General features: G+C 49.7%; 1 protein-coding gene across 1 annotated transcript in view; it reads left to right on the plus strand.

Annotated features, from left to right (window-relative positions):
- Nucleotides 1–12,093, plus strand: part of DNAH9 (dynein axonemal heavy chain 9) — a 145,018-nt gene that overhangs the window by 120,439 nt on the left and 12,486 nt on the right. Inside the window, exons 64-67 of the mRNA XM_041427353.1 lie at nucleotides 4,542–4,769; nucleotides 8,328–8,519; nucleotides 8,769–8,960; nucleotides 9,724–9,894. Coding sequence (XP_041283287.1) covers nucleotides 4,542–4,769; nucleotides 8,328–8,519; nucleotides 8,769–8,960; nucleotides 9,724–9,894 — 783 coding nt within the window. The remainder of the gene's footprint in view (nucleotides 1–4,541; nucleotides 4,770–8,327; nucleotides 8,520–8,768; nucleotides 8,961–9,723; nucleotides 9,895–12,093) is intronic.

The following is a 12,093-nucleotide window of genomic DNA, read 5'->3' on the forward strand; positions in this document are numbered from 1 at the left end:
AGAGGGGAGGGTCAGTAGGGATGGTCAGTGTGCAGGGGATGGTCAGTGTGGGTGGTCAGTGGGGTGGTCAGTGCACAGGGAATGGTCAGTGCACAGGGAATGGTCAGTCTGGAGGGGATGGTCAGTGGGATGGTCAGTGCACAGAGGATGGTCAGTGCACAGGGGGCTGTTTCACACTGCCCACACTGGTTCGTTATTGATAACTGGCAGATCTCTCAATTGTTGATCACTGACACATCTCTCAATTACTGATCACTGACACATCTCTCAATTACTCTGACCACGTGTCCACATTAGATGTGTTTTTTCAGGTTTTGTTACCTGTCTGCTGAGAATTAATTTGCAAAGTTTCTTTCCAACCTGTGAATCCCTTCTGCAGCGTCCCTATCTGGCCTGGGCAGATATATTCATTTGAATTATGAATTCTTAGTACCAGCCCATGTTTGGCTGCATCTATTCCTCTTTTTCATCCCTTCTATCACAAAAGGACAGGATATAAATGCACTCAATTATCACTGGACTGGAAATATTCCCTAAGTTGGCTGTTAGCAGGCAGTGATACCCACAAATAATGATCACTGGTGTCATGTCAACACAAGCAAAAGCAATTATTTTTGAGCCATCTAACACCACAAAAGCAGATGTGGGAAGAAACTACCAATTAGAGATGAAAACACTTAAGGTCAGATATGCAGACTATGATTAAACTGATACTTTATGCACGATTTTTCTTTTGATATTTTATTGAGCTCTTTCCCAGTTTTATTAAATCTCTGTGGTGTTGGCACCACTTTGGTCACAGGTTTCAGTCCACTCCTACCTGATTGTTTGACTTGTGTTTGTAGAGAGAGTTGGTTGTCTGGACCCTGGGGATGATCTGATCTCCCAAAATCCAGAAATCCTGAGTGCATCAGGCCAGCAGTGCTGCAGCAGCACTCAGGTGTAATTGCATTTTGTCTACTGCTCCTCACACAGTCCTTGTTTGTGAGAAAACAACCCCAGAGCAATCCCTGTGCCCAGGCATCTCCTCTCATCTCCCCCCACACCCCAAACCCCATCTCATCCACGCAGTGTGAGCATAACTCTAAATCATTTCGGGTGAGGAGAGTGAATTTCTGCAGTTCTAAATAAAAATATTGTTCTCAGCCACATCGATCAGATCTGGGGCAGCAGAAATGGAGGCAGCAAAATGTCTGTGGCTTCCCCAAACAACAATTCTCTTGGCTCACTCCCCTTGGTCCCTCTCTGGGTGCTGACCCATCCCTCCAGCAGGTTCAGATCCTGGCAGAAGTGACAGCAGCCAGCACTCTGCCCCAGCCTAAAGCACCTCAGCTTTTCCTTCCCACAGTGTTCATCCTCTTCTCCAGTCCCAGCTGGGATCTGTCCATCCCTAGCTCACCTGAACCCTCCCAAGAGGCTCCTGGAAAGCCAGCAGAGGTTCCTGTGCTCCCATGAGGGAGCCCCTGGGGTGTCCCTCGGTGGCACAGCCCCAGGCACTGCCAGCCCAGCTCCTGCCTGACCCAGCACAGCCTCGGGGAAGAGGGCAGGGATTTGGAACAGGGCAGGAATGGGATCACCATCCCTGCAAGTGCTCAAAACCCATGTGGCTGTGGCACCCGGGGCCCTGGGTTCCTGCTGAGCACAGTGGTGCTGCTGGGGTGATGGATTTGCTGATTTTAAAGATTTTTTTTTAAAGCTTTTTTCCCCAGCATTAACAATTCTGTTTCTCTCTCTGACTTCCAGCTCAGCTGCACTCTGTGATTCTCTCAACTCCCCAAACACCCTGAAGCAGTAAATTGGCAGTTTAGTTCTGTGTCATATGAAAATGCACTTCCACTTTCTTGCAGCCTGCTCTGCTCTCCCTTCCCTCCCTCCCTCCACCCCGGGCTCTGCTCCCTCCAAATGGGCGAGTCCCTGCTGATGGAGTGTCTCCTTTTGTGGGAGTTTAATCCTTCAGGATTTAAGAGGAGTGGGAGCTGGGTGCTGTTTACAAGATGAAGGCCCACCGTGGATTTCTGGAGTGGCAAAATCCCGTTTGCAGCTTTATTCTCTGTCCCTTTGCTCTTGCATTGCTAAGCACTGAACAGTTATTTGCAGGAAATAACTGTGAGGACTCTGAGCTCTCTTCCCTGAGTGATAATAGTTAATTTTGAAGCCATCAGTGTGTGCATCTGTAGCTGGGGTTGTTTTCCTGAGTGCACTACTTTGCATCTATCACCACTGAATTCCTGCTGCAGTGTCATTGCCAGTCACTTAGAATGATGGCATCCTCCTGCAGCTCTTCACTACCAGCCTTTATTTGCAAGACTTGAAATGGCTTTGTCTTATGAGTTATTTTGTCAGCTCACCAATCATTTGCTCTTTCAGATGCTTTTTGATATGGTGAGGAGTTAAAACTCCATCAGTAGCCTCCTTACCCCTGTTGGCTGTGTTTTAACTGGTTGGTGGCCTGTGAGACCTTTCCTTTTAGCTGCAGCAATACTGGTTTGGGGAAGATAAGGAGCTGATATTGGTCAAAATCCATGCCTGAGGATACAGGGACCCCACAGAGACAATTCCTGCTCCATGCAGGGCCTGCTGCTGGTTGGGGGATGCCTGGCTGCTGCCCCCTGAGCTGTGCTGCACACCCTGCACACACGGGGTCCTTTTGGGGTGAGCCCATCTGCTCCCAGAGACCTCTTCTTATTTTATTATTTTTTATTATTTTATTCCTTCATCGACTCCTCTGAACAGCTCTTCATCTGCTGCTTCAGTTTAAGAGTCCTTGCAACAATTAAGAGATTGAAGCATCTGTTATATGAGGAGAGGCTGGAGTATTTAACCTCCAAAACCTGGGGTTTGGCTCAGAGACAGCTGGGATTTGGATCATTTTGGTTTATTGGTGTGTTTAAATCCCTCCTGGCCGAAGGGGGAGTCAAAATCTTCATAGTGGTGCTGAGTGAAAGAGCAAGAAGCAAAGGGTTAAAATTGAGATACAAATTTCCCTTAAACTTTAATTTCATATCATTTCACCACCTTATACTATTTTTAATTTAATTTTTTACTGTGAGTGTGGTTGAACACTGGCACACATTGCCCAGATAGGTTGTGGTGACTTCAGCCTTGCAAATATCCGAAACCCCAACTGGACCCAGTTAAAAACCTGCTCTGGGTGACCCTGCTGGGAGCAGGAGGGTGGGATGGATGATCTCCAGAGACATCTCCAGCCTCAGGGTTTCAGTGATTCCACCAGGTTGGAACAGTGAAAGCCTCCCCAGGCTCTGCAGGAAATATTCCTGCAAATTTGGGCTGCTTTGGGCTGGCCTGGCCTTCCATGAGCACTCCCTGCAGACCTTGATCATGTTACAGTTCTATAGACTCTCTGGTAAGTTCCTGGTTTCTGGAAAAGGCTTTATTATTAGCTTTTATGGTTTTCAAAAAATTGCTTCTTGTAGTACTTTTTGACTTTACCATGGCTGGCTTTTGTGCTCTTTTCTGTTTTTCTCATTTGGACAAAACTTCCACTTTCTGAGGAATGTAATTTTACTCCTAATAATCTCCATTACTCTGCTATTTAACCATGAAAGCTCTTTCTGGCCCCATTTATGGGTGATATATATTTATTCTCAGCCTCTAATATGGTTCCTTTATGTAATTTCTTTGCCACCTCCAAGCAGTTTATCTTTCTGGCGGCTGCTTTTAATTTAGGTTTAGCAAGTTCCTTGTCCTTTATTGGGGTGGGATAAATCACCATCCCAAGTGCCTGTGAACACAGCCAGTTTGGATTGCACACCTGCCTTTAAAACAAGGGTAGTTCAGCCCACAAATCCCATTCCTAATATAACAAAAAAGCTGTTTTCTTGCCTGGAAACCATAATTCTGTATAGGACTCCAGGGGAAAAACTGAGGCTTAACTTCATCCATTTCACCATCTCCCCACAATTCTGCTTAATCTTCTGAGGGATGTGTCCAATTAGTTGCATAAATAAATAAATCCTTTTGTGTTAAAGGAATTTGTGAAATCACCTGCTTGACTCGTTTGCCCAGGAACTGCTATGAAGGGTCCTTATTGTAATTCTGATCAAAATGAACCAATGTTTTTATATGAGCTCTGTGGGGCAGGGGAGAGGAATAACAACTTTGCTCCCCAGGAATAACAACTTTGCACCCCAGGAATAACAACTCTGTTCCCCAGGAATAACAACACTGCTCTTCAGGAATAACAACTTTACACCCCAGGAATAACAACTCTGTTCCCCAGGAATAACAATTTTTCTGCCCAAGAATAAGCTCAGCTGGTATTGCTGAAATGAGGAGAATTCCAGCACCAAGAGCCCAACCAGCCCAGCTGTGGCTCTGCTGCTGATTTATACTGATTATTTCGAATTTTCAAATGTTCTTGATGCACCTGGCTCTTTGGGGCTGGGAGCTGCACACAGGCACTCCTGGGCCAAGTCCCAAATTCCAGAGGGCATCCATCAGTGGGACAGATTTGGTGCCTGCTCAGCACATGGGGGTGTGACGGGGGGACTAAGCAAGCCTTGTCCCTTTGTCCCTGCCAGAACATCCACCTGGTGGCCAAGTGGCTGGGCTCCCTGGAGAAGAGGCTGGAGCAGCACAGCGAGGGCAGCCACCGGGATTTCCGCGTGTTCCTCAGCGCCGAGCCGGCGCCGTGCCCGGAGAGCCACATCATTCCCCAGGGCATCCTGGAAAACTCCATCAAAATCACCAGCGAGGCGCCCACCGGGATGCACGCCAACCTGCACAAGGCCCTGGACAACTTCAGCCAGGTAGGAGCGTGGTTGGGTGTGCTGGAGCTGCTGCAGCCCCTGTGCAGCACGGCTGTAGTTGGGATTGAGACAATCCAAAGCAGCACACTCCATTTCCAAACTGGTTTTGTTCCAGCATGTGTTGCTGCAGGCCTTCAGCTGGGGAATAATTAGCATTGACTCCATGATTGCAGAAGGCTGATCAATCTCTTTATTCTATCATATTATACTATACTATACTTATCGAGAAACTCATCCCCTTACAGACAGTCTGATACAGTTTTGACCTAATTGGTCAATCCATGCAAACACCATCCAGTGTCCAATTAAGAAATCACCCTTTGCTAGACAATCTCCATAACACATTCCACGCGTGCACAATAACAGGTGCAGCAAGTGGAGATAAGAATTGTTTCTCATTCTTTTCTCTGATCTCCTCACAGCTTTCCCCAGGAAAATGCCTGGGAAAGCTGTGCCTGCTGCTCTCTGTGGCCAGAGAGCTGCTGCCACATAGCATGCAGGCTTTTTATACATTCTAACAAAACTCATACATTTACACTTTACTCATTGGCCATGAAGGACAAACAAAGTGCTCATTGGAACAGGCAGTTGCAGGTTTCTCTTATTTATCCTTCTTTCTTTCTTGGTTTCTGTGTCAATGACCTTGGTAGGAAATTCTTTCAGGGGTAAGCATGGATCCTCTTCTCAAACTTCTCTCTGGCTCACAGAGGTCGCTGTAAAACCTCTCCCACAGAGCGTGATGGACATTGCCTCCCCAGCCCCCTTGTAGCACGGAGCCTCTGGGTCCAGCACCCCCCTCTGCTCTTCCCCACAAGCCAGGCACAGATCTCCTTCCAAGCACTGGTTTTCCCAAGAAAGGTTTCAGGTGATCTGAGAAGCCTCTTTCCTGAAGCAGGGCCTGGGACACCAGACTTCTGTCCAGTTTAATCATATTCTCCCCAGTGTGTGATCACAGAATCACAGAATTAACCCGGCTGGAAAAGATCTTTGAGATCATCAAGTCCCACCACTGACCCAACACCTCCTCATCAATTGAACCACAGCACTGAGTGCCACGTCCAGTTTGTTTTTAAACACCTCAAGGGACAGTGACTCCACCACCCCAGAAAGGCTCTTTCAGTACAGAATCAAACTTCTGACTGCAGCATCGGGAGAATTTGTCGTGTTTCAGTTGATTTCTCTGTCGGTGCCTCCTTTCTGGGCTGCTGAGTGATATATGATATCCAACACCCACAGCTGTGGGAGGTGAGCGGGTTAAACCTGACTTTTCTGCCTGCTGTTTAACAGGGGTTAGAGGTTCAGAACTGCTGATCTGCTCACAGAGCAGCACAGGGAGATTGGTGTTGTGTGCCCAAAGGGCATTCAGCTCAAGACCTTGCTGACACCAGGAGTGTTGCAAATCAGAGCTGGAAGCTGCCTGCAGGCAGGAGTTGCTTTGCCAGGATGTAAATTAGGCCATGTGAGAGTGGCTGACCCACAAGAGCAGCCCGTGGCAGGATGCTCGTTTTGTTTATTGCTCAAAAACCCTCCTGTCATGGCAGGCACTGACCCCTGTCCCTCCTGTGCAGGGAAACAGCCCTGTGTGGGGAAGAGATGGAAATATTTCTGGTGCCCAGAGGGTGTAGATCAGTATCAGAGGGGCTGTAAGGCCGTGGTTGAATGAGCTCTGCTCTCACCATGGGGCAGGAGCAGGGAAGGATCCCACCCCTGCAGGACTCCCTGGGAACAGCCCATGGACCCCAAGGCAGGATGGAGCCAGGGGGGCTCAGCCATGACCCCATTTCCCTCAAGGGCTGAGCACTCGTGTTGCTGCTGATTCCCGTCCTAGGGACACTGAGTCCCATGTCCTGCCACCCTGACACTCCCTCACAGCCAGCCCTCACAGCAGGACCCCATCAGAAGACACTAAAGGTGCTCTCAGCCCTCAAACTGCCCTTTAGATCCCTGGTGCTGACATTATTGCAGCCTCTCCATCCAGCTGGGAACACACCCTGCAGATCTTGCAGGGTTGTTTTCTCTTGTGAGTCCCTTCCAACCCAAACCATTCTGTGATTCTCTCCACAAAGTTTCTTGTTATTTGGGGTGAGGCAAGAGCAGCCTCAAACAATTGTGGACCCTGGGTCATGGGGCAGCTCACAGCTGGTTTTGCACTCAAATGTTTTGTGGAGAGAATGCCAAGTGCAGGAGGGAACATTGCTGAGCAGGTGTGGGGGGAGGCACTACGCAAGGATTAATGCCAGTGGTCAGGGAAGATTGTTCCATACTTGTCTACTGCCATTCATCATTCTGAGCTCCACAAAATGTCCTGGAGAACAAGGGAGGGGAAAACCTTCACCCCAAGTAACATTTTCATCTTGCCTCTGCTCATTTCAATCAATAGTAATTAGCATTTTCTAAATTGCTGGAGGATTATGAAACATCTCTTATCAGAAATCCTGAAGCGAGTGGGTGGGGTCCCTTTTACACCTCATTTCCCTGCTTTATACAGAACAGATGTTCAAATTTAGCTTTCAGCTGAAGGCTACAAAGAAGGCCTTTTATTCTGTACAAGGGATATTGTTCTGCTTTGTAGCTGAAGAAGAATTGACAACTGAAGAGAGGCCGAATGAGAATGAACTGGGTTGTTCTGGGGATGTTTCCTGAAATGAGAAGGGTGTTCTGCACGCATTTGAAGCAGTTCTCCATCACAATGCTGATAAAGGGAGCTTAGAGGGCTGCCTAATCCAGGGGGAAACAGGTTTTGGGATGTTCTTGATTGTCACGTGCACTTGGTCAATGTTGGAATTCATTACCCTTTAGAGTAATGGATTCCCCCTTTCCTGCACAGACCCTGAGCTCTGTGGTGCTCTCAGAGGATTAGCATTTTTTTCAGATAAACATTGGATGGGGCTTGGAGCAACCTGGGATAGTGGAAAGTGTCCCTGCCCATGGCAGAGGGGCTGGAAAAACATGGACTTTAAGGTCCCTTCCAACAGAGAATTCTGTGATTCTGTAGCTCCCTCCCCATCTTTCGGGTGAGGGATGTTGAGCACATGCAGGTGATGGGGCGTTGAGTGGGTGCACGTGTCCTTCCTTCCCTGTGTGTGTTCCTGTGCAAAGCCACTCGGAGCTGGGAACAGCAAATATGAAGTGAGGAAATATTTGCTAGAGTTTGCCAATAAATCTGCAATTCAAAGCCGCTGACTTTGAAAACTAGCACATGTGTGCATGATACAAAAATGAACTGGAAGACAATTTGGTCAGCCTCTTGTCCCAGGTAACAAGTATCAGCAAGGGAGGTTCAGGTTGGATGGTAGGAAAAATTTCTAAAGTGGAAGGTTGGTAAAGCTCTGGAACAGGCTGCCCAGGGAAGTGGTGAAGACACATCCCTGTAATTGTTTAAAAAATAAGGTTCACAATTAGTTGTGCATGGGGGTATTTCCTTGAGGGTTGAACTTGATGATTTGGGGGAGTTTCTGAGCCTTAACCTCTGATTCTGTGATTCACCCTGTCCAAAGCCCAGCGTGTTTGGGTTCCCTGGGAGTCGCTGAGGCTGAGGGCAGCTGTCCTGTGTTGCAGGACACCCTGGAGATGTGCAGCCAGGAGAAGGAGTTCAGGAGCATCCTGTTTGCCCTGTGCTATTTCCACGCGGTGGTGGCGGAGCGGCGCAAGTTCGGCCCCCAGGGCTGGAACCGCCCGTACCCCTTCAGCACTGGAGATCTCACCATCTCTGTCAACGTGCTCTACAACTACCTGCAGGCCAGCTCCAAGGTGGGGGCACCACGGCGGGGCTGTCTGGGGGCTTTGAAGCTGTCCTGAAACGCCATTTACTTGGCGTCTTTGGGTTTAGAACTTTGCAGTTTGGGGTGCTTTTGGGAGGAGATGGGAGATCTCTCACTGTGCTGTGGCACAGCTTTCCTGGGGCAGGATTTAACTCCTTCCTGATGTTTGTGTGCTGAGGGGGGAGCCCTGAGGCTGCAGGGCAGTGCCTGGGTTCAGCCCACCTTGCTCCACGCCCAGGTCCCGTACGATGACCTGCGCTACCTCGTGGGTGAGATCATGTATGGAGGTCACATCACGGATGACTGGGACAGGCGGCTCTGCAAAACCTACCTGGAAGAGTTCATTAAGCCAGAAATGCTGGAGGGAGAGCTCTGCCTTGCCCCTGGATTTCTCCTCCCAGGGAACATGGATTATAATGGTTATCACCAGGTAAGCTCTTTGTTTGCTGGCATTATTTATACATGTAAATGGAATGTCTTCCTAACTGCCCCATAGTCTGCCTTAGGAGGCAGGAACAGGGCTGCAGTGTTCCTGCACCGTTCCTCTTATTTCCCATTATGTTGTATTCCTGTGGATGTTTCAGCATCCCCCTGGATGAACCAAGTCTAATGGTAATTTGCTACTTCATCATGGGCTCATTCTGTTCATGCATGAATAGACCAACTGTATTGGTGCTCGAGACTTAAGTGGGGCTCCTGGAAAATTACATCCACATACTGTTTGCTAAAATGGCCCTTTCAAGCTCCTTTTATCATCAGTTTTGATGAGAATCACTGAAGGGTCTTGTTGATCTACTTACTGATCTCATCTGCTCTTTGTACACAAATGCAGTAGCAGAGAGAGGCGCATCAGGCTGGTTTTGTTCATAAAACTTAACTACTGGAAGCTCAATTCCCACAAGAGATTTCAGGATGCTGATGCTGAAATGCACAGCAGATAATTGCTAGAGAAGGTCCAGCCTGAGACACAGAGCCAAGCAGAACTCCAGCAGTTAAGAATTTTCCCAGCAGGAGCAGAAGCAGCTCTGTAAACATTTGCACTCTCCTTCCTCCATCACTTCCCTGGTGTTTCAGCCACAGGCAGAGCTGGGTGAGCCCGGGCTGACCTCTTGGGGAGATGATTCCAGCACCGAAGCTCTGCAGGCAGAGTGCCCTGGGCTGTTCCTAACGTGCTCCTGAATGTTTCTGTGCAGTACATAGACGATGCCCTGCCTCCGGAGTCTCCCTACCTGTACGGCCTCCACCCCAACGCCGAGATCGGGTTCCTGACGCAGAGCTCGGAGCTGCTCCTGCGCACCGTGCTGGAGCTGCAGCCCCGCGACAGCAGCACGGGCCAGGGAGCTGTGGGCACCCACGAGGAGATGGTGAGAGTGCTCAGGGGCAGAGGGCACCCACGAGGAGATGGGGAGAGTGCTCAGGGGCAGTGTAAAGAATAAAGTAGGGATTTATTAAAAGGCCTCAAAGTGGGGACCCACGAAGAGATGGGGAGAGTGCTCAGGGGCAGTGGGCACCCAGGAGGAGATGGGGAGAGTGCAGAGAGGGAGTGGGGACCCACGAAGAGATGGGGAGAGTGCTCAGGGGCAGTGGGCACCCAGGAGGAGATGGGGAGAGTGCAGAGAGGGAGTGGGGACCCACGAAGAGATGGGGAGAGTGCTCAGGGGCAGTGGGCACCCAGGAGGAGATGGGGAGAGTGCAGAGAGGGAGTGGGGACCCACGAAGAGATGGGGAGAGTGCTCAGGGGCAGTGGGCACCCAGGAGGAGATGGGGAGAGTGCTCAGGGGCAGGGGGCACCGAGCAGTGAGCACCCAGGAGGAGATGAGGAGAGTGCTCAGGGGCAGCTGCTGGGGTTTGATGCCTGTCTCATCCATCAGGCTTGTCCATGGTTCTGTGCTCTGCCTCCGCCTGCCTAAAGCCTGGTTTTATGCAGAACATCACCCTGGTGGGATGTAATTTAGTGTTGGCAGTAACAGGACAGTGCCTCTTAATTACCCCATGCACTGCAGAGCCTTCGTTATCATCCTCTGAAGGTGTTGCAAATAAACCTTCTCTGAGCAGCAGTCCCTGTGCACCCCTGTGACTGGCATAGCAATGGGCCCTGGGCACACTGCCTGCCACCCACAGCATGCCACCCAGAGCTCAGCCCTCCTCCTGCTGCTGCCATCGTGTCCCTCCAGCTCCCCAGGGCCTTGTAATTCCTTATTTCCAGCTGAACTCCTTTGCTACACCTGTGTCCTGGGCTGATCTCAGCTCTCCCTGTGGAAACTCACAGCTCATTAAAACACGGCCCAAACATCCCTGACAAGATCTGGAATCAGCCAACACATGCTCAGGTTTTCACTCCTGCAGTCTTAAGTTGCCAGCTCTGTGCTTGAAGATTTGCAATTTAATGAATGGCTAATTGCAGCTCATATAAAGCTGTGGTTTCACACGAGTTTCCTTTGGCTTGGTATGAGGCTGGGGGACTGACTGCCTTCCCCTAAGGGGCTCCTAGGAGTGCCCAGCATGGTCAATTTTCAGTTCATCCTCGAATTTGAGGTGATGGGAATAATCCAGGGGTAGCAAAGCCAAACAAGATGTTCAGAGATAGCAAATGTGAGTTCCTCTTCTCCCCTCCCACTCCTTTTTTAACGAAACACAAATAAACTCCTCAGCCCAGAGAAGCAAAACTATCAGGGAGTGCCCCAGCAGTGGTGCCACAGGTCATGGCCACCCTGCAAACTCCTGGTGACAGTCAAGAAGACTCTCACAGGAGCACAGAAGTCCTCATGGCTCTCTCTGGGAATAAAATCTGCCTGAGAGCAAGCAGAGTGTGACCTCAGTGCCCTGCCTTGTGCCTGGGGACATGCTCCCACAGCTCATTTTCTTCCTGAAATGATCTCTGTCATTATCCAAGCTGTCCCTTCCACTTGGTCCTTGGACGGGAGTGAGCAAAGCCTTGTCTCAACTCCTCCACTGAAGGATATCCAGCCCCTGCTTTGGCTGACGTGATTTTAGGGAGCTTCCAGGGAAAATGTGAGCCTGTCATTTTCCCGAGGCTCTGACAAGTCCACTTCCTCCCACAGATTGCTGAGGTCACACTACAGCAAACGAGCTGTAATTGCTGTGGAGGAATCAGAGCCAGAGGGACTTGCAGGGGAATTTCAAATGAGATATTTCTGTGGTGTCCCCGAGGTGCAGCTGAGGAGCTTTTCCAGCTTTAGCCACCTGTGTGGCTGCAGTAACAGCCCACACGTCCTCACTGCTGACAGGAGCCAAGGGTTGGAAGAACAGCAACAGGAGGGAATCGGAGTCCAAAATATGAATATTGGTGGCTCTGGCTGTTAAATTACCCTGCCCTAGCTGGCGTTGGCCCTGCGTGCCAGGTTTGGCACTTGGGAGAGTAGAATTTTAACTGTGTTTTGTGTGCCCAAAGGGTCCCAGCAAGCAGAAGTCTTGCTCAGGTTCCAGCTCAGAAGTAAAGCAAAGCTCTGAGTGAGAGCTTCCACATTAAACCTGGGAAATGCAGCTGAGCCCATGGACAGCAGGGACTTCATGCCTCATTGTCAGAAAGGGGTTTATTAAAT

The sequence above is a fragment of the Onychostruthus taczanowskii genome, unplaced genomic scaffold, assembly GCF_017590055.1.
Source record: "Onychostruthus taczanowskii isolate IOZ18803 unplaced genomic scaffold, ASM1759005v1 scaffold99, whole genome shotgun sequence".
NCBI classification, from domain to species: domain Eukaryota; kingdom Metazoa; phylum Chordata; class Aves; order Passeriformes; family Passeridae; genus Onychostruthus; species Onychostruthus taczanowskii.